Source organism: Phoca vitulina, unplaced genomic scaffold (genome assembly GCF_004348235.1).
Source record: "Phoca vitulina isolate PV1807 unplaced genomic scaffold, GSC_HSeal_1.0 scaffold81, whole genome shotgun sequence".
NCBI lineage: Eukaryota > Metazoa > Chordata > Mammalia > Carnivora > Phocidae > Phoca > Phoca vitulina.
In genome coordinates this window covers 1,931,784-1,957,844 of record NW_022589784.1, presented here as the reverse complement: position 1 = coordinate 1,957,844, position 26,061 = coordinate 1,931,784, and the positions used below count along the sequence as shown (strand labels likewise).

The 26,061-nt window shown below is 44.7% G+C and overlaps 1 protein-coding gene across 2 annotated transcripts; it reads right to left on the bottom strand.

The window, feature by feature from the left end:
* Window positions 1-10,675: 10,675 nt before the first annotated feature.
* On the bottom strand, window positions 10,676-23,403 carry ZNF555 (zinc finger protein 555). Of its 2 annotated transcripts, none has more exons than XM_032394737.1 (4): window positions 23,271-23,403; window positions 15,432-15,558; window positions 14,822-15,005; window positions 10,676-14,424 (listed from the first exon to the last, which is right to left on the bottom strand). In XM_032394737.1, the coding sequence occupies exons 1-4, from the start codon at window positions 23,271-23,273 to the stop codon at window positions 12,858-12,860; spliced, it is 1,881 nt and encodes a 626-aa protein (XP_032250628.1). In that variant the 5' UTR covers window positions 23,274-23,403; the 3' UTR covers window positions 10,676-12,857. The 2 variants fall into 2 exon arrangements, with proteins under 2 accessions (XP_032250628.1, XP_032250629.1); XM_032394738.1 differs by lacking the exon at window positions 23,271-23,403 and adding an exon at window positions 22,559-23,047.
* Between the last annotated feature and the right edge of the window lie 2,658 nt (window positions 23,404-26,061).

The window sequence follows — 26,061 nt, the reverse complement described above, 5'->3', positions numbered from 1 at the left end:
GAGCTGAGATGTCCATCAACAGATGAATGGATAAAGAAGATGTAGGGGTGCCTGGGTGGCTCAGTCAGTTGAGTGTCTGCCTTCAGCTCACGTCATGATCCCATGTTTTATAATATGTTCATTTTTCTGTATGCCTGTTGCATTTATATAAAAAGTTAAAAGGAACAAATGGAAAACATGACTGTGAATACATCAGCAAAATTAAGAACTCCAAGGATGAAGTACCAGCAATTTACATACACCTGAAGAGAGACTTAGTGGAAAGTAAGATAACATAGAAGAAAATGTCAAGATTGAACCCAGAGAGGCAAAATTCGTGGCAAGTACAGAGGAGAGAGTATGAGACATTATGGTATTCAAAATTGTGGACCTTGGAATGACTTGGTCTCAGGACCCTGCGATCATGACCTGAGCTGAAGGCAGACGCTTAACCAACTGAGCCACCCAGGCTCCCCTCAATGAATTTCTTACCTATACATTAAAAACTACACACTAGCCTCTCTGCGTTCTCTATTATCTCTCTTGTCATTGTTTCCTTACCTCACAAACCTCTTATAAGCCTAAGTTATACCATTTGTTAACCATTACTTTTCCCCCACAGAAACATAAGTACCAGGACTGCAACAACCAGTGTGTGTTTCATGCCTCTTCATTCAACATAAAACAATATAGACTACATTGATTACTTTGACCATAGTTGTTTAATGCTGAGTGTAGAGTGCATGGCATATATGGATGCTGAACATTAGCATCAAGTAAATGTTTGGTCTCTGAGCAATAAGAGCTTGAAAACTGATTATACCTTTGTTTCTTGAGATCTCTGGTAATTTATGTAAACATATTTCTCAGTTAACTCATAAAAGGACATAATAAATGCCCTAACTTATAGAGTTTGCTGAGGATTAACTGAATTTCTATATGTAAAATGAGTTACTCTAATGAAAAATACTAAAAACAGTGTCTGGTGCATATTTCCGTGTATATCTAAGCATCCCAGAAACCCAGAGTTGGCCTGGCGCTCATTGCTAGGCCTAGTCTTCTGTTGTTGAAAATAAACAATTTCACACAACACCATCATTAGACAATGCCTTTTGGTGACCAGGATGGATCAAGAAAAAAAAAAAAGCACTCTAAACAAGTCTGTAAAAATTCAAGAAAAAAAAAAAGTCCAAAAACTCCCCTCTTCTTCCTAATACAACTGACTGCCGCTTCTTTAACAATTAGTGTTATCACCGTTCCATTCTTCTTCTAGATAACAACTATTAAGATTCCCAATGATAAAATTACATTCAGCTGCTGATAGCATCCAATAGAGAGCAAATCTCAACTTCCTTGAACATAACCCAAATCAAGTAATACAAGCAGAAGTCATATAAGTCTTTTTGAGCACTGTTTTAACCCACAGTCATTAATGGTGCATTCCTAGAACTCAGTACACCCAACATCTTTTACTATAGGTGTGATCCTGGTGGTCTTTCTCTAGAGGGCAATGACAAAACCATTAATTTTTCACTGTTATTAATAAGAAGTTATCTTAATGACAAAAAGTTGAAGTATATAAAAATAAAATTTATCTGAAAGAAGAGTGCCTAAACATTTACGCACTGGTAATACTGACTAAAAATTTATAATGCTTAATTTGACAAAATTACAAAAATCTTAAACAAAAATGTTAGCAAACTAAATCCAGCACCACCTTAAAAAGATTATATACCATTACCAAGTGGGATTTACCCCAGGAATGCAGGATTGGCTTAACATTGAAAATTAATATAATACACCATATCAACATCATAAAGGTTAAAAAACCACATGATAATCTCAACAAACATGGAAAAGCACCTTTGATGAAATCTAATACCCCTTTATGATAAAAGCACTCAGTAAACTAATAAACTCAGTAATCTAAGACTAGAAGGGAACTTCCTCAACCTGATACAAAAAAAATCCCAAACTAACATCATATCTAATACTGAAAGACTGAATGATTTTCCCCCAGCATCAGAAACAAGACAAATATGTCTGTTCTTTCCACTTGTATTCACCATTGTAATGAAGTAAGTTCTAGCCACAGAAGACAGGCAAGAAAATAAAAGGCATCCAGATTAGAAAGGAAGAATTAAAACTATGTCTATTTGCAGATAGCATGATCTTGTGCATAGAATATCTTGTACACTAAAACAATTGGAACTGATAAACAACTTCAGCAAGCTTTCAGGATACAAGATCAAAAGGCAAAAATTAATTGTACTTCTATACCTTCCTAAATCTGGTAAATCAATGAAAAAGAATACAGGGTCCAGAAATAAACACTTATTTAAAGCCAACTAATTTTTTACAAAAGTGTCAAACTAATTCAATAAAGAAAGTGTAGTGTTTTCAACAAATGGTGTTGGGTCAGATATCCATATATAAAAACAAAACAAAAACTCTTATTCCCTTGCCTCACTGTTCACAAAAAATTAACTCAAAATTTATAATAGACTTAAATGCAAGATAGAAACAATAAAACTTCTAGATGAAACAAAAGGAAGAATTTCTTTGTGACCTCATTTAGACAAAGATTTTTTAACAGATGACACCAAAAGCAAGATTGAACAAAATAAGTTGGAATTTATTCAAATTAAAACTACTTTCCTAAAGACCCCATTAAGAATAATAAAAAGACAAGCCACAGACAAGAAAATCCTCTCAAATCATATAGCTGATAAAACACTTGTGTCCAGAATACATGAAGAATTTTGGCAAAGCAATGAGAAACAGCCCAATAAAAAGTGTGAACTTATTTCGAAATTGGGTCTTTACAAGTTAAGAAGTCATTAGAGTGGGTCCTAACTCAACATGAATTGTGTCCTTATACAGTGAGGATAATATCATATGAAGAGAAAGACACCCAGGGAGAATGCTATGTGATGACGGAGGCAGAGGTTGGAGTGATGCAGCTCAAGGCAGGAAATGCCTAAGATTGAGGGTTTCTACCAGAGGCTAGGAAGGGACAAAGAATAATCCTACACAGAGTCTCAGAAGAAGCGTGGCCCTGCTGACACAATGATTTCAGGCATCTAGCCTCCAAAACCGTGAGAGTAAGTTTAAGCCACCTAGTTCCATGGTCTGCCCTACATTCTGGAAATACATGCCTTCTTTTTCAAGTAACCCTTCACAAGAGTTTTAAATGCTCCAGGTAATGGTCATCAAGGCTGGCTTACATCATAAAAGAATAAATCACTTCCTTTTTGAGATTTTGAGGCTGATCCAGGCAAAGGGCATGAGCAAGAGAGCAGTAGCACACATGAGCTTTACTTGGGCAATACTCTGTAAGGTTTGCCTCTAGGGAAAGTCCCTCATAGCATGAGGCCATCCAGAGGCAATGGCGAAGGAGCTACTACTCAGAAGGGGAGGCATGCAAGAAAACTCCCAGGGAAGAGGGGAATCAAGAAACGTATTATATGTTTGGGTGATGTTGCTCTGTAGTCCAGATGGAAGTCTTTGGATCAGAGAGATCCAAAGGGCAGCAGCAGCCTGGATCTTTTATAACTACAGGGATTACCCTATTTATGGCCAGCAGCTGTTGGGCACAGTTTCATGGGGTATGAAAAGTAAGCAGGCTCCAAATAGCTAAAAACCCACTTATTTGAGCAATGTTTTAAAATAACTGGATATGTAAAAATTTGAGTTTGGCACAGGTGGGCTCTTGAGCTACTAGTTCACATGAAGAAATAAACCACATAGGGCCAATATACAGCGATCATCTTTGTCTCATGTATACAACACCGCCAGATTCTATGTACCTCCTGTTGGAAATACTCAATATCTAAATTATTCTCCTCAAAATATCAGACCTGAATATGGTCACACCTGTAGAGTGAACTTGCAATTATCTGCAAAATACAAGGAACAGAAGATGTTGAAGATCAACATGGAGATGCAATTAGAAGACCCACTGTATGAAAATTTCTACATGATCTATTATATTCAAAAATTCCATTACAAAGAAAAATATATGCTAAGGGAACTGTAGATTAGATATAAAGGAGATAGTAAATTGAAATGTATGGGTCTTATTGGATCCCAATGCAAACAATCCAACAGCAGAAGTTTTGGGGTTTAAAAGATTTTTATTTATTTGACAGAGAGAGAGAGCACAAGCAGGCAGAGTAGCAGGTAGAGGGAGAGGGAGAAGCAGGCTCCCTGCTGAGCAAGGATCCTGATGTGGGGCTCGATCCCAGGACCCCGGGATCATGACCTGAGCCGAAGGCAGATGCTTAACTGACTGAGCCACCCAGGCGTCCCAAAAGTTTTAAAACTATGTAGACAATTAGGGAAATTGACCACTGCCTATTTATTTGAATATATTAAGGGATAATTGTTCATTAAAAAATATTTAAGGATGATCAAAAACTAATGACGTAATGTATGGTGATTAACATAATAAAAAAATATTTAAGGATGAAATGATATACTGAGAACTGCTTCAAAATTATCCAGAGGAGACTGGGTGTTGTAAAGAAAACTGATGGAAAATTATTGAGGCAGGTAACAGGTATATCAGATTTTGTTAAACTATTCTCTCTACTTCTACAGAGTTTGGATTTAACAAAATAAAATATTAAAAATAAATGATGGAGGCACCTTGGTGGCACAGTTGGTTAAGCGCCTGACTCTTGGTTTTAGCTCAAGTCATGGTCTCAGGGTGGTAAGATCAAGCCTGATCGGGCTCCACACTCAACAGAGTCTGCTTGAGAGTTTCTCTCCCTCTGCTCCTCCTGCTCATGCTCTCTCTTTCTTAATAAATCTTTTTAAAATATAAATAAAATAAAAATAAATGATGAAAAACTACTTATATTGTCTCCATAATTATGCTGTCTAATGCAATCTCTTTCCTAAAAGGATATTCAGATGGTGTGGTAGATTTTTCAATCCCCTGTGAAACAATCTAGCCATGTCCTCATGGTACCAAAACTGCAATTTTTCCTCCTTCATTTGAACCATGTCACTTGCTTAAGTCAATGCTATGATCAACAAATGTTATGGGAGAAACCCTGAAATACGTTTGTGCATTTGGCTTTCCTCTATTCCTCTAGTAACTCATCATGAAGAACCTTCCCTGAGCTGGTGGCTGTCCATTTAGTTTCAGCCCCAGAATGGACACTTGGATCAGAGCCAGTTCAGCTTCCTGAAAACCCACCACTTGTCACAACCCACACAAGCCATGTGAACATGAAAATAAGTGCTTATTGCAGCATGTAATAAGCAAAATCTGACTAGTTATTTACACAGTTACAATAAATTACAAAATTTGCACAATTAACAAGATGTTGGACAACATACGCCATTTATTAAATAGAAATGGAAGGTCAGAGAAGGAAAAGAACTTATACAACTGACAAAGGATCAAGAAAGTCTTCAGGGCACCTGGGTGGCTCAGTCGGTAAGCATCTGCCTTTGGCTCAGGTCATGATCCCAGGGTCCTGGGATTGAGTCCTGGGCATTGGGCTCCCTGCTCAGCAGGGAGCCTGCTTCTCCTTCTCCCTTTGCCCCTCCCCATGCACATGCTCTCTCTCTAATAAATAAATAAAATCTTAAAAAAAAAAAACAAACCACAAAACAGGAGCCTGAAAAAGTAGTGTCAGAGACCTGATATGGCTGGGGTTATGATGTTCCAGCCCCCCACTTCCCCCATTCCCACCCAACCTCCCCTCCCACTGCTTTAAGATTCTTGAGAAACACATTCATCACTCCTTTGGCCTTTTGTCACTGCTTTCCAAATGGAAGCTCAGGGAGGGCAGCAAAGGTGTCGATCTTGTAGATTGGCAGCCACCCTGTCCCGCACTGCAGTCCTCCCTGCAGCCTTTCCCTATGCTGGTTTCATGTGTCCCCACACCCTGCTCCATCCACACTGGGTGGCCCCAACAACATCCCAAAGACTCTGACAGTGGATGCCTTTGGGGGTCTCAGGAGCTCAGGAGCTCGTCCCACACGTCTCCCAGCCATAGAGGCACCCCTGCATAATCGAGGGGGTACCACACTCCGAAGCCTGAGTGGTGAGGAGTCCACTTTCCCCTTCTCATGGGCAGTGTTTTCCGCGTGTCCGCCCCACCCACATGCGCCTGCGTACTTCTGTACTTCCACATAGGCTGCAATCCCAGGCGTCTCTGAGGCGCAGTTCTCAATGTGGCGTGCTGCATGCTGGGAGGAGTCTGAGGGGTGGGGCTCTGGGATTCTGCAGAGTCTCTTCCCGAGATCTCCATTTCCCACAAGCAACCGGGACTGAGACCAGGCAGAGCTCAGGTGCAGGCATTAGTAGAAATGCGCATGTGCTGCACCGCCTGGGTGGCTCAGTTGGTTAAGCGACTGCCTTCAGCTCAGGTCATGACCCTGGAGTCCCGGGATCTAGTCCCGCATCGGGCTCCCTGCTCAGCGGGGGGTCTGCTTCTCCCTCTGACCCTGCCCCCTCTCATTCTCTCTTTCTCTATCTCATTCTCTCTCTCAAATAAATAAATAAAATCTTAAAAAAAAAAAAGAAAGAAAGAAATGCGCATGTGCTTTGGAGGGGTGGCGCTGGGGTCCCAGATGGGTGGTGGGGAGGCGGGAACTGAGGTGAGGAGTTGCAGCGCTCTCAGTGCCCATGCAGCCTAAATCCTCAGGCCAGAAGGTTCCAGAACACTGGCCGGGTGAGTGAGGGACAGCAGGTGTGAGTGAGCATGCACCTACCTGGGGGCCCTGACAAAACGTCTGTGACTCCGTTTACTAAAAGTAAACGCAACTGACTTGGGGAGCGCTGAACAGATGCTCCTGCGGGAGTGGGGACTGCTGTGGCTGTGGGGCACTTGTCCTTGTGACGGGTTCTGCTGGTCTCTCAGCCCGGTGGGGCTGCCATGACGTCCCAACAGAAGTGCGGAGGCCCAATGACACCCACCTGCAAGAAGACACAGGATGGGGCTTGATGAACCCTAGGGCTGGATGGCCTGCAGACAGGCCCTCAAAAGACATGATAATGATGAAGCCAAGGACTAGGATGTCTCCAGGCAGGATTTCCTTGGGGAGACACCTTTCTGTTGCAGACCACAGCATTCTCAAAAATCTGACTGGAGGAATCTGGTATAAACACAGATTCCAGGAACACTTACACTTCTCTCCAGTTCTGAGTGTAAAATAAGGGCAGATGTGACCATTGTGGGTGTTTCCTAACTCCAGTCTGAGTTCCAAAAAAAAGGTATCTTAGCCCAAGTCCTTACCCAGTCCTTCACTTCTTAAGAATGATTCCAAAATAGTTTGGGGGGAAGGAGGTGTGCAGATCAAGGCTCAGTGGTTTAAATGTTCTCTTAGCAAATAAACTTTTTGTTGTTTTTTTAAATTATTTTTAATATACATGCAGTAAAACTGTTTTAAGTGTAGTTTTTTTTTAAAGATTTTATTTATTTATTTGACAGAGAGAGACACAGCGAGAGAAGGAACACAAGCAGGGGGACTGGGAGAGGGAGGGAAGCAGGCTTCCCGCGGAGCAGGGAGCCTGACGCGGGGCTCGATCCCAGGACCCTGGGATCATGACGGGAGCCAAAGGCAGATGCTTAATGACTGAGCCACCCAGGCACCCCTTAAGTGTAGTTCTGAGCTCTCATAAACGCAGTTATACCAACAGTCAAAATAAAGAATACCCCATCACTCTCAAAACAAACAAAACATTGGTACCCACTTATTCTCAAATCCCCCATTCCTAGCCAGTGATCTTAGCTCCCTATAGCTGTCTTTTCCATGTCTTATAAAAGGAATGCCTGTATAGCTTTAGGAGTCTTTTTTGTAAAATTTGATGCCATATTTCTAAAACTCAGCAATTACACCTGCCTTGCAGTGTTCTAAACTTGTGACAATTCCCAGCAAAGACTAAGCACAGATAACCTTTAAACCTGGCTTTCGATTTTTAAGACCTACATGAGTTTGGGCAACTCTGCGCTCCCTGTGTTTAACTGTCTTCATCTGTGTGAGAGGAGGGACTAATGGGGTGGGAGGGTAAAATGAGATACAAATGATTATCAAATCACATTAAACATTCCACTCTTCTCAAAGTAAGACTTTCACTATTTGCAGATGACATGATACTATATATAGAAAACCCAAAAGACTCCACCAAAAAACTGCTAGAACTGATTTAAAAAATTCAGTAAAGTTACAGGACTTAAAATCAATCTACAGAAATCTGTTGCATTTCCATACACCATTAATGAAGCAGCAGAAAGAGAAATAAGAATACAATCCCATTTACAATTGCACCAAAAAATAACAAGTTACTGAGGAATAAACCTAATCAAAGAGGTGAAAGACGTGTACTCTGAAAACTATAAAATGCTGATGAAACAAATTGAAGATGACAAAGAAATGGAAAGACCATGCTCATGGACTGGAATAATTGTTAAATGTCTGTACTACCCAAAGTAATCTACACATTTAATGCAATCCTTATCAAAATGCCACCAACATTTTACACAGAACTAGGACAAACAATCCTAAAATTTGTATGGAACTGCAAAAGACCCTGAATAGCCAAAGCAATCTTGAAAAAGAGAAGCAAAGCTGGAGGCATCACAATTCCAGACTTCAAGTTATATTACAAAGCTGTAGTAATCAAAACAGTATGGTACTGGCACAAAAACAGACACATAGATCAATGGAACAAAATAGAAAGCCCAAAAATCGATTCATGGCTATATGGTCAACTAATCTTCGACAAAGCAGGAAAGAATATCCAATGAGAAAAAGATGGTCTCTTCAATAAATGGTATTGGGAAAACTGGACAGCAACATGCAAAAGAAAGAAACTGGACCACTTTCTTACACTGTATACATATAAATTCAAAATGGATTAAAGACCTAAATGTGAGACCTGAAACCATAAAAACCCTAGAAGAACACAGGCAGTAACCTCTTTGACATTGGCCCTAGCAACATCTTTCTAGATATGTCTCTGGAGGCAAGGGAAACAAAAACAAACTATTGGGGCTACATCAAAATTAAAACCTTCTGCACAGTGAAGAAAACAATCAACAAAACTAAAAGGCAACCTAAGGAATGACAGAAGATATTTGTAAATGACATATCCCATAAAGAATTAGTATCTAAAATATATAAAGAACATATAAAACTCAACAGTCAAAACCAAATAATCCAACTTAAAAACAGGCAGAAAACATGAACAGACATTTCTCCAAAGAAGACATACAGATGGGCAACAGATATGAAAAGATGTTCATCACTTATCATTAGGGAAATGCAATCAAAAACTACAATGAGATATCACCTCATACCTGTCAGAATGGCTAAAATCAAAAACACAAAGAACAACAAATGTTGGTGAGGATGTGGAGAAAAAGGAACACTCCTGCACTGGTGGTGGGAATGCAAACTGGTGCAGCCACTGTGGAAAAGAGTATGGAGATTCCCCAAAAAGTTAAAAACAGAATTACCTTATGAACCAGCAATCGCATTACTGGATATTTACCCGAAGAATACAAAAATACTAATTCAAAGGGATACAGGCACCCCTATGTTTATAGCAGCATTATTTACAATAGCCAAGATATGGAAGCAGCCTAAGTATCTACTGATTGATGAATGGAAAAAGAAGATACGGTATGTATGTGTATATACATATATATATATATATATATATACATACACACACACACGCACAATGGGTTATTCAGCCATAAAAAAGAATGAAATCTTGCCATTTGCAACAAGGATGGAGCTACAGAGTATTATGCTAAGTGAAATAAGTTAGTCAGAGAAAGATAAATACCATAGGGTTTCACTCATAGGTGGAATTTAGGAAACAAAACCAGCAAAAGGGGAAAGAGAGAAATCAAGAAATACACTCTTTATTATGGAAAACTGCTGGTTACCAGAGGGGAAGGGATGGGGGGGATGAGTTAAATAGGTGATGGGGATAAAGAAGTGCACTTGTGATGAGCCCAGGGTGATGTATGGAAGTGCTGAATCACCACACTGTACACCTGAAACTAACGTAACACTGTATGTAAACTACCGGAATTAAAATAAAAACTTTTCAAATAATTCCCCTCTTCAGGAGGGATGGGGTATTGGGTGATGGGCATTAAGGAGGGCACTTGATGTAATGAGTACCAGGTGTTATATTCAACTGATGAATCACTAAATTCTACCCCTGAAACTAATAATACACTGTATGTTAAGTAAATTGAATTTAAATTAAAAAAAAATTTTTTTTTAATTCCCCTCTTCTCAGGCTGCCTGGGTGGCTCAGTTGGTTGAATGTCCAACTCTTGGTTTCGGCTCAGGTCATGATCTCGGGGGTTGTGGGATCAAGCCCCACATTGGGCTCTGCACTCAGTGTGAGTCTGCTCGTCCCTCTCCCCCTATGCCAACTCGTACTCTCTCTCAAATAAAATCTTTTTAAAAACCCCCTCTTCTCAATAATGACTGCAGCTTTACCAATTTGTTTTAGTTGGCTAAATTAAATTATTTCTGCCTTTTTTTTTTTTTTTTAATTCATGAGAGTCAGAGAGACAGAGAGAGAGAGGCAGAGGCAGAGGGAGAAGCAGGCTCCCCGCCTAGCAGGGAGCCTGATGCGGGACTCGATCCCAGGACCCTGGGATCATGACCTGAGCCGAAGGCAGATGCTTAACCATCTGAGCCACCCAGGCGCCCTATTTCTGCCTTCTACAATCACCAAACACAAACCCAAATCTGAAAATATAGCCTTCCAAACACCCTCTACCTGATATATCCCACTGTCCTTCAAGTGTTCCCTCAAATTGCTTGAATTCATGGCTCCCAATTTTCACTGACAAGTGTGTTCCCAGTGGTTTGTTTAGAAAGCTTTGACAAAACAATTATTTGAGGTTTTATTAACAAGGATTAAGAAATTAGTTTAATAACAAATGTGTATGTAACAATAAAAATAAAATTTACATGACAAAGTACCTTAAGTTGTATGCACCTGGAAATACTGACTTGGAATGCATAATGCTTAACAAAATCACAGTTGATTTGGAATCCATAATTGCAATGGAATATTTTAATCTATTCTCTCAGTACATGACAAAGAGAGTAACATTTGGTAGTGTTATGGGTTGAATTGTCCACCAAAATTTGTATGTTGAAGTCCTAGCCCCAGTACCTTAGAATGTGACCTTATTTAGAAATAGTGTTGTCACAGATATAATTAGAGGCGGAGATACTGGGATAGGGTGAGCCCTAACTTGCTATGTGTGGTCCTTATAAAAAGAATGCCACACGAAGAGATAAACACACATGCATGCAGAATGCAGTGGGAAGATTAGTTACATTGCCTCAAGCCAATGAACTACCAGAAGCTAGGAGAGGGCTGGAACAGATCCTTCCCTAGCACCCTCAGAGGAAGCAGGGGCTGGCCAATACTTTGATTTTGGACTGCTACCTTCAGAATTGTCAGACTAAAATTTCTGTTGCCTTAAGCCACTCAGTTGTGGTCCTTTGTTACAGCAATCTTTAGGAAAGTAATACAGTAAATATACAAGAGATGTGAAAACACAGTGAATAGTGTATTTCTAAGAAATATCTACAAAAGATTGTCCTTGAAGACAAAATACATACTGTTTTTAATGACACATAAATGTAACAGTGAAGCCCATATCAAGTAACAACACTGAGCTCTCCCAAAATCTAATACATGAAGGTGCTTTTTGTCACACAGGACTGAATGAGCACACTTTAAAATGCAATAGGTCAACAAAGTCCCATGTGTTGTTTGGCTTTGTAGTAGCATTGTAGCTTTTGTGGCAGAATCCGGATCACAGAGTCACTAGAAGTATTGAAAATAAGGTGTTCACTAGACAAATTAGACCTTATACACATATGTGAAAATCTAAAGAGGGGAGCATCAAAGATCACTGAACGTGAGTCTGAATGAGTGGTCTAGAGAACACATCAGAGTCGGTAGGAATATCCAAATTGTGAGTGCAAGACCACACAAGTGGATCCTTGATACATAGCTCATGGAGATATTCATGGAAGCCTACAAAACTCTGAGGAAAATGGGAATCGAGCACGTGGCATTTTTTTTCATGATACCCTTGATTGGCAGGGCCAAGATCAGGAAAACGGGCTGATGTCCAAAAGCCCCTTTGCATCACTCACACTTTAACGTGGCTCCAAACACAGAAATGGCTTCTTCATTTCTGCCTTCCAAATCTCATGCGAAGTTAGGCTACTGGTAAATTTGACCACATAATCATAAAGGGAAGGGAAATGTAGTTCCCAACATTACCTACATTGACAACACAATGTAGAGGAACCACCTCAAACTCCGTATCCTATAGCTCATGGTCACAAAGTAGCTTTTCAGTAAAAGCCTACTGTCCAATTTCCAGTCACAAGCAAGGACAAAGAGCAAAGGGAAAGGGTTGAAAATGACAATTCACACAAGACTATGCTTTTCAAGAACGCTGCACAATTACAAATGTCTGCAAACTATTTGTAAAGAAAATGCAGTAAGGTTCCTCTGGCCAAAATAAATAGATTCTCAGTAAGGCAGAAAACATATAACGGGTAATATCCAGTATCTGCCACACTAAGCTAGTAAGAAAATCCCAACAAATACCAAAATGCCATTGTTCCAAAAACCCCTTCAAGAATTCAAAGAAATTAAAACTTACCTACATATTAAAAATACACTTCAAATCACCATGAGTCCAACAAACCATAAAGATAGCAGGTTTATTTATGGAAATGTAGGGAAAAAACACCACCTGCAAAATTTGAAATGACAGCTGAAAGAGTACTTGGAGCGCTACCTGTAACAGAACTGGAGATACACACCCCAAAGGTCCACTTTGATGAGGTGCTCACAAGGGCAGTACCATATTTACAGCTTTGATAAGATTTCTCTCCTGGTGTGGATTTCCTGATGCATGAGGCATGAATTCCTTTGCGGGAGAATTTCCCGCATCCCCCAAGCAGTGTCTCTCTGTGGTGTGTATTCGTACATGTCTTCTTAAGGACGAGGAACAACTGAAGGCTCTCCCACACTCCTTACAGTCATAAGGTTTCTCTCCAGTGTGCACTCGCATATGTATCGGCAAAGACGATGGCCATTTGAAGACTTTCCCACATTCCTTACACTCATAGGGTTTCTCTGCAGTGTGTGTTCTCACATGCTGTTGCAAAAGTTCAGGCCAACTGAAAGCCTTGCCACATTGCTTGCATTCGTAGAGTTTCTCTGCAGTGTGCCTTCTCATATGTTTTTGTAAGGATATGTGGCAATAGAACGCTTTCCCACATAGCTTGCATTGATACGATTTCTCTCCAGGATGCATTCTCACGTGTTCCCGAAAGCAAGCAGACAAATTGAAGGCTTTCCCACACTGTTTGCATTCATAGGGTTTCTCTCTCGTGTGTGTCCTCATATGTCTTCTTAAGGATATGGGCCAGTTGAAAGTTTTTCCACACTGATTGCATTCGTAAGGTTTCTCTCCAGTGTGCACTCTCATGTGTCCTCGAAAGGATGAAGGATGGCTGAATGCTTTCCCACACTGGCTACATTCGTAGGGTTTCTCTCCACCATGAGTCCTCTCATGTCTTCGGAAGGACTGGGGATAAATGAAGGTTTTCCCACATTGTTTGCATTCATAGGGTTTCTCTCCAGTGTGAATCCTTTCGTGTCTCCGGAAGGACTGCAGGTAAATGAAGGTTTTCCCACACTGTTTACATTCATAGGGCTTCTCTCCAGTGTGTGTTATCATGTGCCTTCGAAAAGCTGAGGAATAACTAAAGGCTTCTCCACATTCCTTACATTTATGTGGTGTCTCCCCGGTGTGTGAGATCATGTGTCTTCGAAACGTTGAGGAATAGCTGAAGGCTTCCCCACATTCCTGACACTTATAGGGCTTCTCTCCAGTGTGTGTTATCATGTGCCTTCGAAAAGTTGAGGAATAGCTGAAGGCTTTCCCACATTCCTTACATTTATAGGGCTTCTCTCCAGTGTGAGTTCTCACATGACTAGTAAGACTTGAAAAATCAATGAAGGCTTTCCCACACTGCTGACATTCGTAAGTCTTCTCGGCAGTATGGATCCTTATATGCCGGTTGAGGGACGACGTACGAGGAAAGGTTTTTCCACATAATTTACACTCATAGGTTCTCTCTCCGTTGTGGGTCCTCACATGCATTCGTAGGTGTGATCGACAGCTATAGGCCCGCCTGCACTCCTGACACTGATACGGCTTGTATCCAGTGTGCACGGCGACGTGACTCTTGAGGGAGGAATGAGGCACAAAGACTTTTCCATATGCACTACATCCATACTCTTTTACTCCAGTATGAGTTTTCTGGTACAGATTACGATTTGGAATCTGACCGGAGCCTTCCCCACACTGATCATTACTTTCAGAGAGTTTCTCCACCACATGATTTCTGTGAAGAATGAGAAGCATGTTATCATCAATGGTTTGATTAATGGTTTCTCACTATTTACTAATAAGTATTAGGATTACATTTTCATCAATTTCAGTGAATGTGTAGGCTTTCTACCTTATCTGACCAAGCAGAATAAACTGATTATCATGGAAGGGAATTCAACCATAGGAATTATGAAAACGGTGTTTCTTAAATGTGGCTTTTCCTCTTAATTGTTTTCAACTGAATTATGTTTTTAACACTCAACATATTTGAGGAAATATTTCTGTAAAAATTCTCAGGGAATAAACAAATCTGATCTAGGCTCCTATGGGTGTTTGCTTTGCTTTTTCACGTTCATGACATACTAAGATTCTCCCCTGGAACACTGCTTTCTCTTGTGAGTGCAACTCACCTCAGATGTCTCCCCTGCTTTGTGTGCTGATCTTCAGTGCTAAATTCTTCCCAAATTTTCCCTAAAACAGAGGCCCAGGAATCATTTCTGGTGAACTTTGCTATTTTATGTTCCTTGGATATTTTATTCCCAAAAACATCCTGCTGAGAAACTGACCCACTGGCTTTAAATTGAGTCTCATCATCTGAAAGCAAAAAGGGAACAAGTTTTAAAGAAAGAAGGTACGTGTTGGTCAAAATGACACTGAGGAGTTTAGCTGGGTCAGGACTTCACCAATAACAAGTACAAGGGGTCAAGGTGGTAAGCAATTTAGTAAACACAGAATTCTCACAAGATTACATAAACGTCACTGGGCTCCTTAATGACCCATGAAATCTATTCACTGATGACACACAGGGAGCAGTAGAGATAAAAAAATAATAATAAGTTTAATGCAGAGATTCTCCTTCTCATGCAGAAACTATTTGATTCTAGCTCTACGGTGGTTGTGAATCTGTCGGTCTTATTAATAATGTATCCCTTCTCCACAATCCAAATTTGGAAACAGGCTTGATGTGCAAGAAATGCTTGTTCTCTAAAAGACTAAGTGAAGGAATGAGGTCATTCTTACCCACTGAGGCCAGGTTTTTCAAGTTTTCCAGCATCACTTCTCTGTACAGTTCCCTCTGAGCAGAATCCAGCAAAGCCCACTCCTCCAGGGTGAAGTCCACGGCCACATCCTCAAAGACCACTGAGTCCTACAACACCCAACAGATGTGCAGAAGGAAAGTTGAGACTCACTGAGTAACCAGATTTGATTCATAGGAAATTCAGACAAGACTCTGTGGTCACCTAACCTCTACTCTATGACTCGATCATCAGATCTCTTACTCTGTCCACACTTACATCCTCACAAATTTAATAGCTCCACCACACACTGAACCTATCTTTACACTTTTACTGCAACCAAATCAAGTCTCATTCTTCTTTTACCAAAGGTTCAGACCACATTGGAGAATTCACAGAAATGCTCTAAAAATGAAACAAATATTTGCATTTTAAGACCCATCGATCCCTTGTGACACAAACTACTTTGGCTCCTTCCCTATTATGCACCACATCACTAAATACCACATCAAGAGCCAGGTCAAACCTGGGTGAGGTTTTATGAAATAAGCACACACTGAAGGACTGGGAACTTTTCCTTCCATTCCCCTCACCAAACCCAAGAGGCTTACTGGAATCCACCTGCAGCAGGGGCCAACTCACCATATCATCTTAAAGAACTCCAGGCCGTAAGTAGACTGTTTCTGCTGGTTAAATGATAAAATTCCCTTGGAGAAGTCTTGTTAATATATTTGTGTAATACAGGAATGGGATAGAAAGTTATTGAGAAGTCAGAGCTCAGGAAAGAGGACACCAACGTGAGAACTCAGTGCATTCCCTGCACTCCTGAGTCTCAGTGCACCTGCCCTACACAAACACATACACACACACACACACACACACACACACACACACACACGGCAAATGTAGTATGACGACAAAACAGCTCTTTCCACCAAAACCATGGAGGAGTATTCTTGCTGACCTTGAGGATAAGGTTAAAAGTCCCACCCTGCAAAGGAGTTAACTGAAGTCAAAAATATCTGACGGTGAGTTTGCCCAAGATTATAAAATACATAAAGGATTAGGCAGTGCCTTCCTACAAAGGAAACCCTCCCTCATATCAATTTCCAGGTAGAAGCAGTCCCCCAGACATCATCCTTCAGGCCGTACTCTCAATTTCTCTCCTTTCCATGTCCCTCCGTGTCCCTGTTGGGTACATGAGCATGTCAGCCCCCCTCCCCCAGAGCACAGGAACCACTGAGCTGCATGCTTCCCTTAAACCCTGATTTTTTAAAAAGCTCCTCAACCCACAGACATCCATGAGCACAAGAAAATACTCATTCAACAATTCTGATGCCAGAATTTACCTATTCAACAGGGTAGCAGAGTAACAGGAAAACCCCTATTACTGGAATGGGGACCAACGGGAGGTTCCCAAGTCAGCTGAACTGTTCTTCATTATCTGCAGTGCTTCTTCCAGTGAACCCCCACACCTAGTGTGCAGACAGCGTGACTTTCAGCCTTATCCCTAGACACACCTCCCAGCAAGGCTGGTGTCTGGGAGCCTGGGTTTCAGGCTTCCCACCACCCTGACTGATATTACCCACTGTGGCTAAACCACTGTGCCCATGACATTGTTAATACTGAACGTGCCTTCCTTCTGGAGTCTGGAGCAGAAACCCCAGGCACTGAGTCTCTGCTGAGCCTCCCTGGTAGACAATATTCCATGTGTTGCCAAGACTCGTTGCTGGGTGCACGCTGGGTGGCTCTGCCAGGAAAGAACTCTTAAAAACCTGCACTTGGTTTCCCTCAGACTTCTCCCCATATGCCTGTTCCCTCTGCTAATTTTGCTGGGTGTCCTTTTGTTGTGACAGATCACAGTCATAAGTAAAACTATAAGCTAAGTTGTGGGGGTCTGACTAGCAGGACACAAGGGTGGTCTTGGAGACACCAGTCACAGTTGGCATCAGAGGTGGAATTTGCTAGAACACCCCTGACTCACTGAAATATAGCAAAAGCATGTTTGGGAAGAGGAGGGAGGCCGGGGAGATGGCGGAGCTCTGGAGCCCAGGGGCCTCGGTCATCTGTGGTGTGGACAAGCAGCTGAGCTGTGAAGCAAAAGCTGACAAGAGGTAAAAATGGGGGGGCGCCTGGGTGGCTCAGATGGTTAAGCATCTGCCTTCGGCTCAGGTCATGATCCCGGGGTCCTGGGATAGAGCCCTGAGTGGGGCTCCCTGCTCAGTGGGGAGCCTGCTTCTCCCTCTCCCTCTGCTGCTCCCCCTGCTTGTGCTCTTTCGCTGTCAAATAAATAAATAAAATCTTCTTAAAAATTGTGATGAGAAAAAAAGGGGAAGGGGATTTTTTACTTAAAATGGTTCTGCTTCGTGACTACTGCACCTGCACGTAAGATAAAAGCTGACGCAGGCGGATGTGCGTGCAATCTCCTTAAATGCCAGAGGGACCTCCCCATCAGTGCACAGAAAGAAGTGCTGACAGGACACGACCCCCTTGTTTGTTGCAGGGAGTGGAAGTTAAACTCTAAGTCTTAGAAACAAGTTTAGGTCTCTGTAACAAATGATTTTTTACTGAGTTTTTACCTACTGGAGGTTCAAAACAAGAGGGAAACAGTGAAGAGACAGGCAATCTCTACCTGAGATACACTTTGGGAATTTTAAGTGCAAGTCGTCGGCTCGTCAGAGGGCTCTCAGGAAACCCTATTTCTGACGACCGTCAGACTGACGACTGCCCAGCAGCGGCTCCTGTGGGTTGGGGAAAGTCATCCTTGCACCTCGGAACACAACTTTCGGACCCTGCAGTGTCTCGGCTTTGCTGCTGCTAAGAAAGGCCCCTAGTGATTCGGGGAATGCTGAATTCCGAACTGCTTGAACTCGACCGCAAGCTCACATTCCACGGTGTCCACAACGGGAGGCTTCGGCCTTAGCGCACACCGTACTGATCCAGAAGCAGGTATCAGCTCCACGAGGCTCTGACTCTGGGAATACTGCAGATTTAGGACACTTCCCCAAGGTCCTAAGCTATGAAAACCTCGGGGTGGTCCGTCTGGGTCACTTACAGTTGCCAGTGAGGAAGGCCTCGTTCTCCGATGAGACCATCTGAAATCAAGCCCTTCACTTCTGTTTCTTTCCACACAGATCACCCCCAGACACCGTCCACACTGGCGAGGGGGACAAGCTAGTGATGTGGGCAGGCAGTCCCTCCGAACAAGGACCAGACCGAATTACTTAAAATCGGCCTGCTGGGGGCCTGCTGACCGGGCTGCCTCGTGCACATCCCATCGGGACACCATCTTATCCCCGGGAGACACTCAGGTCAGCTGCAACCTACAGGAATGGACACCTGAGGCCAGGTGGAAAAGAATACAGAAAAATAAAACAATACAGAAATTTTGACGATGAAGCCCCCTAACATTCTAAGACCTTTACCTTTCTGGTTAATGGGATTTACTTGAACTGGGCAAGTCCAGGACCCCCTACGGGGCATACTGCAGACCTGTCTCACCCAGCTGCAAAGGGAACTACGGATGATAATTGCTGTAAGGAGGTCTTGTCCAAGGGCCAAAGGAATGTGCTGTTGAGAAGGGACAACTGAACAGGCCTTAGGGTCCTTATCCTGAGAAAGTCCTGCTTCCAAGGTTGGCCCTTGGCTGGTTCAGAGGAACGTGGATTTGGGGAGGCTTCCCACCACACTGCTAGGAGAGGCTCCTTGTGTCTTTTTCTGCAAATCGTGTCTTGTGCTGAAGACCAGCTTTCCTTCTGGGAGTCTGGAATCCTGGTCCATGCTAGGCAAACGGTGTCTCCATGACCAGCCCCCATTAAAAGACCTGCTAACTGAGTCTCTCATTAGCTTCCCTAGTAGAACATTGCACATGTGCCGTCATGCCCGGCTGCCGGGGGAACTCAGCACAGCCTGCGTGATGTCACTGGAGGGGACCCTTGGAACTCTGCACCTGGTCTCCTCAGGACATTTCCCCTCTGCTGACTGTGCTCTGTATTCTTGTGCTATAATAAATCAGAGCCGTGAACACAACTACATGCTGGGTCCTGGGAGTCCTCCTAATGAATCTCTGAACTGAAGGGTGGTCTTGGGGGCCACTATAGACTGAAAGTTTTTGTGCCCCCCCAAAATTCATGTTAAACCCTAACTTCAATGTGACAGTACTGGGAGGTGGGGGCTCTGGGAGGGGCTTAGGACATGAGGGTGCAGCCCTCATGAATGGGATGAGTGCCCTTATGAGAGACGCCAGAGAGCGCCCTTGCCCCGTCCTCCACATGAGGACACAGTGAGGAGACCACTGTCCATGAACCAGGAAGAAGGGCCTCACCAGACACCAAATCTGCCAGGGCCTTGACTTTTGACTTCCCAGCCTCCAGAACTGAGAGAGACAAACGTGCATTGTTTATAAGCGCCCAGTCTATGGCATTTTTGTTATAGCAGCCCCAACAGACGGAGATAGGGACTCCCAACACACCCAGCTGGAAACCATCAAATACTTTAACACAACATTAATTTTTTAAATGTGCATTGAGGGGAGCCTGGGTGGCTCAGTCGGTTAACCATCTGCCTTCAGCTCAGGCCATGATCCCAGGGTCCTGGAATCCAGCCCCATGTCAGGCTCCCTGCTCAGCGGGGAGTCTGCTTCTCCCTCTGCCCTCTCCCTGCCGCTCCCCCTGCTTGTGCTGTCAAATAAATAAATAAAATCTATATAAAAAATGTGCATTGAGAACCCAAAATATGCAAAAGACTTTGCAAAAAGCTTTGTGCGCATTAGCGCGTGTTCCTAGGAACTCTGCAGAGCAGCGGGGCACACTGGTGCAGAGCAGAGGGAACGCAGAGCAGACTCCTCGAACACCCGCGCTTGCACGCACAGCTCACAGTGGTTCCCTGTTGCGACTGGTGTCTCCCGAGGTGGTAAGGAGACACACCGATCCTGCAGGGCCCCGTGGAGCAGCTCATTCCACTCTCACACCCCGTGCTCCTGCGCCCAGCTAGGACTGCTCTGTCTGAGGGTCCGACTTCTAGCTCCTCCGTGGGGTAAGATGCATTCCGGTTGCAGTTACACAGGTCCTTGTACTGGCACTGAACAAAACAAAAATTCTGAACCTTGTGGATTTAAATTCTCTTGGGGGAAAATAATAAATAAGCAAATCAAATATAAGTACTATGGAAAATGTGCCACAGCAAGGGGATGAGGAGGGATATGTGTATATTTATGTGTGTGTTTGTATGTACATTTATCTATATCCGAGTTGCTATTGACATAGACACATAGGAATGACTGGTTGTAGGGCAGAGTAAAGGAGAGCAGAAAAGTAACCATTTGAGATTGTACTGCAAATGGATACCTAATTGCTCAAAAATGCATGTAAGTACACACATATAACAATATGCACACGTGCACAGAAGCATATATGCAGAACTATAGATATACATGTAAGTCTTTATATACTTCCACATACTAGTTACATCTTGAGAGTGAGGGGACCTGACCCTGGGGATCACTCCAAGTGGGGTGTCTGGTGTGAAAGTTCTACATTTAGGGTTGAACTTCATTTCACAGAGGATTATTTTTTAAGGTATCTGTCAGCTGTACTAGGTCATTTACATTTTCCTGCGCCGATGCTATATTACACAATAGAAAACTCTGAAATCTATTCATATGATTTACCTGTAATCATCGTAAGAGTTGCCAAAAACCATTTTATAATATTCAACAGTCATACATAAAAAATCTTACCATCGGGAAATGATGGTAACTAACATGCATAACCTGATAAGGGAAAACCAATAAAAGAATGTTCAAAACAGAACAAGGAATATATAAATGGTATGAAGCTCACTTTTTTCTCGAAAACAACTAGGTAGAAATCAGGTATGCCCAGCTCCTCTGTTAGTCAACATTATACTAGAGATCCCATCAGTACCACCAGGAAATAAACAAAGGTAGAACACTAGAAAAGAAACCCTTGCCTTCGTGTCTAAACCTAAAAACTGTAATATACAGGACACCTATGGAACGGAAATGACAGTCACAGAGTAAGATTTTCAGTAAGAATCCAGGATAAAACTTCAGTATAAACCCAACTTCATTACCTAATTTTTTAAAAAGATTTTTTATTTATTTATTTCACAGAGCACAAGCAGGGGGAGCGGCAGAGGGAGAGGCAGAACCCCCATTGAGCAGGGAGCCTGATGTGGGACTCGATCCCATGACCCGGGGATCATGACCTGAATGGAAGGCAGACGCTTAACCGACTGAGCCACCCAGGTGCCCTTTCATTACCTAATTAATAGAAACAGCAAGTTGGAAAATATATTTTTAAAAAGGTAACACATACTATGGTAAAAACCAAATTTCATTAGTATTAAATAAGTAAAATGAAGGCTATGAAAGAACCCAAAAGGAAAAATTTGAAAACATTAAGGGTAATACCCAAAACGAAACAAATGGAAAGAAGGCACACATTCTTGGGGGGGCGAGGGGGCTCACTGTCACTAAGATATCAACCCTCCCAAGACAGACTTAGGGTCTTCAAAAAATACCATTAAATCCATAAACCAAGTGTGGTTTGGGGGGCGGGGGAGGGGGCAAGACAAATACCAATTCTGCAAACCTAATAGGAAGAACGAATGTCCAAAACCAGGCACAATGTTCTAAAGAACAAGGCGGGGCCTGCCCACACCCAGCAAGGATGTGAAAGCAAAGACACTCCTGACCTGATGAGATTCAGGGGCACCGCCTAAATCGATGGCTCCAAGTCTACGGGGAGGCTTGAATCACAGCGCACAGCCCCCGAAGAGCGCGACAGTGACAATCTGATTTCCAGATGAGAAAGGTGCTTATTTATAAACGAACTTCAGCCAATGGACTGTAGCTAAAGCAAAGTGTGTTACGGACAACAGGAAACAGCACTGCCCGGCGTCACGAGTCCTCCGCGCTGCGCAGAACAGCACAGACTGGCAATCTCCGTCATTCCCAGCTGACCTCCCACACTTTGGGGAAAGGCATTCGTTTCTCCGAAGCCGCCCTGGAAGGGAGACTTTTCTCTATTTCGGGGACGTGCTTTTCCCCAGAAGGGCTTTCACGGGTAGGCCCTGGGATTCCAACTGTCCCCACTCAAAGGCACTGACCTGAGAAACTTGCTCCACGCCGGGAGGGATTTAAAGAGAACGTTTAACAGGGAACGCAAGACATTTCCTTATTTTTCTGACATTCACTCCGGTGAAGATAGTTCATCTTCGCCTTCACGCTCCATCAATTAAACGGATTGGACATTTGCTCCCACACTGCGGCTCCGCTAAGTGAATACAGCTTTTCAAGGGGACGCCCCCGGGCGTGTGTCTCCAGGGTCTCGCGCGGCCGGCGGACAGCGCGGGGCCCCCGCGCCCAGCGCCCCGAAGTGTCCCCCGAACAAAGGGCGCCGGCCCCGGGGCCCCCGCGCGGTGCGTGCAGGAGACACCAGCCCTCTGGGTGGAGAGCCCAGCGGCAGGAACCGGTTCTCCTCTCCCGCAACACCAGCGTCCAGCCGGACCCTGGTTCCAGGACTGAGAACCGGAGTCGGGGTGACCTGGGGCCGAGGGCCTGCCAGGGGGTCCCCCGAGCCCAGGGCCCCCTGCAGGTCTCCCCACACTCCTCGCCCGCCCCCCCACCCCACTGCACCCCGAGGCTGTCCTCGGGGAGGAGCCGGCCCAGGACTGAGAGTCCCCGAGCCCTCAGCCGAGGGCGGAGACTCGGGTCGGGACCCCCGGGGGCGGGAACCCCAGGGCCCGCGGCCGCAGGAGGCCGGCTCCGGCCGGTTGGAACCAGCCCCTCCCGGTCTCGGCCCGGGCCGCGCGCACTCACCATCTCGCGGCCCGGCTCCGAGCTTCCGGGCGTCCTCCCCGCGGGCCCGCGGGCCGGGCAGGTGAGAGCGGCGCGCACCGGACACCTGGGGCCGCGCGGGGGAGGTGCGCTGGAGCGCCCGGGCCGGCCCAGAGCCACGTCCACGCGGCCGCGAGCGCGCCCGCCCCCGCGTCTGATTGGACGGTGCTCGGGCACCTCCCTCTCCCAGGGCCTCCGATTGGGTACTTTTCCGAGACCCGCCTCCGGTGCCCCTGACTGGGCAGTGCTCGGGACCCGCCTCCTTGATTGGCTAGCTCTCCGGGCACCGCCCAGGAGTCCCTGATTGTCCTCCGAGAACCGCCCCTTTCGTTCCGATTGGACGGTTCTCCAGGACCACGCCTCTGCACCTGAGTGACAGGCCGTCCGGACACACGTGGCTGACCCGCCCGCTCCGGACGCGCGCTCCCAGCGGAACCTCCTCCCGGCGCGGCGGGTCCGGCGCCTCCCCCGCCCCTCGGCGCTCCGCCCGGGTCCTTGTGCTGGGCCGGGAAGTCCTGACTCGGTGTCCCCGCGGAGCGCCCCTTGTTGGAGCCGGGACAGGAGCAGACGGGACCGGAAGGTCTGGGGTCGAGGTCACCGTGGCCCTGTGCTCTTTGTTTAAGAACAAAGACCCTCCTCCGTGACGTCACCGCGTGGGAGGCCCAGGGAGCTCGGATTTCACGGGTGACCTTTGACACCGGGAGCCCCGCCCCTGCCCCCCATCCCCCGCTGGAGGTCAGCAAACCGGGTCCATGGGTCCCGGGCAGCCCTTACGATCCGCAGGTGCAAGTTCTACCCTGCTAGGAAATTTATTTCCAGTCAGGGTTTTGATGTGTCCCCAGGAAATTTTTCGATATAAAATGCTGCGATGTCCCTAAGGTCACTGAATTCCTATGTTAACTGAAAACAAAATAGTTTGTGTAACGCTTTGGGATGGACTTGAAAACCCTTAATACCTTTAATAGACGGGGGCTGAACAGCCAAGGCGTCTCATACGCCTGCTCACGTCAGACAGCACTCTGGGTTGAGACTAACTGGACGTCCAAACTCCGATATCACTTGTTTGATTTACAAACAGAATTTTTTAAAAAGATTTATTTACTGGGGCGTCTTCCGGCGGCTGGGGTCGTGATCCTGGGGTCAGCATTTGGCTTCTTGCTCTGCGGGGAGCCTGCTTCTCCCTCTCCCTCTAACTGCTGCTCCACCTGCTTGTGCTCTGTCAAATAAAATCTTAAAAAATAAAATAAATTTATTTATTTATTTTGAGGGGGGCGGGCAGAGGGAGAGAATATTCAAGCCGACTCCCACCGAGGGCAGAGCTGGCCCTGGGGCTCCATCTCAGGACCCTGAGATCATGACCTGAGCCAAAACCAAGAGTCAGGCACTTAACCGACTGAGGAACCCAGGTGCCCCTGGAGTCATCAACTATTAAAAATAAAGTATGATTATATACTTTTTTGCTTAGTATGGATTAATAGTGAATACCAAGTTTCAATAAACCATGAGATGTAGAAGTCTGCCTTAGGACTGGGTCCGGGCTTAGTCGACCTGCCATGTGTTCAGATAAATATCCTATAAGCATCACTAGTAAAGGACATGTCAGGGGCATCTGGGTGGCTCAGTCGGTTAAGCGTCTGCCTTCGGCTCAGGTCATGATCCCAGGGTCCTGGGATTGAGCCCCACATCAGGCTCCCTGCTCAGCGGGAAGCCTGCTTCTCCCTCTCCCCCTCCCCCTGCTTGTGTTCCCTTTCTCGCTGTGTCTCTCTCTGTCAAATAAATAAATAAAATCTTTTAAAAAAATAATAAAGGACATGTCATTTCATTTATTAAGGTGAAAAATGAGGCTGGTCTGTGAATTCTCTGCAAAACATTCACTGCAACCAGAGAAAAAGGTAAAACTATAGTAACCTGAGGGAAAAGAAGCGTGAGTCAAGGTATTTAGGATGTGATTCACATATGGAGGTAAAAAAGACAGTGTCAGACGTGCAAGCAGTGACAGGGACAGGAAGGGGCAAGACCCTGTCTCCCTCCTGCAGCCTCCATCCTCCCTGCAACCTCTTCAGTTAGCAGGTTCTAGTACTGGGGGAGTCTACACAGTAGACATGGTTTGCAGCATTTCAACCCCACTTCAACCCCAGGTCATAAAGCAAAGTAGGAAAGGTGTGGCCAGCAGCGTAACAGCATCCTAACGGTGCACGCGCCCTAATCACCGGAACCGGAGTGTGTCACCTCATGTGGCAAAAGGGACTTTGCAGAGCTGATTAAGGTCCCGAGGTGGGGATGACCCTGGGTTCCCAGGGGCCCGGCGTCCTCAGGAGGCCCTCACGAGGGGGAGGCAGAGGGTGGGAGTCCCGGAGATGGGCAGACCCTGCGCTGCTGGTGGTGAGGATGGAGGAGGGGACGGCAGAGCCAAGGAATTTGGGTGGCTTCTAGAAACCAGAAAAGGTAAGGGAACAGATTCTCTCTTAGGCTCTCCAAAAAGAACACAGCCCCGCCAACACTTTCTGTTTAGGCTTCTGATCTCCAGAACTGTTAAGAAATTGGTTGTTTTAAGTCACTAAATGTGTGCTGATGTGTTACAGCAGAAACAGGAAGCTCACATAGTGCGTCTGAAGCAGAGGAAAATGGCTCCGGTCATGGCACAGAGAAGACCTCTTCCCAATCTCATTTTTCCTGAGACAATTCTCAACTTTCCAGGTGCTCCTTCAACCTGATTCTGCTCCTACAACCGTCCCTCTTGGAGTGATCCCACAGGTTTTCAGAGAACAGCGTC

What these genes read in the sequence shown, in the direction of transcription:
- ZNF555 (XM_032394737.1), bottom strand. An exon ending in GAAAAACCTGGCCTCAGTGG is followed by an intron (nt 15,006 to 15,431) that starts GTAAGAATGACC and finishes TTTTGCTTTCAG; the next exon opens with ATGATGAGACTCAATTTAAA. An exon ending in AAGCAGGGGAGACATCTGAG is followed by an intron (nt 14,425 to 14,821) that starts GTGAGTTGCACT and finishes CATTCTTCACAG; the next exon opens with AAATCATGTGGTGGAGAAAC.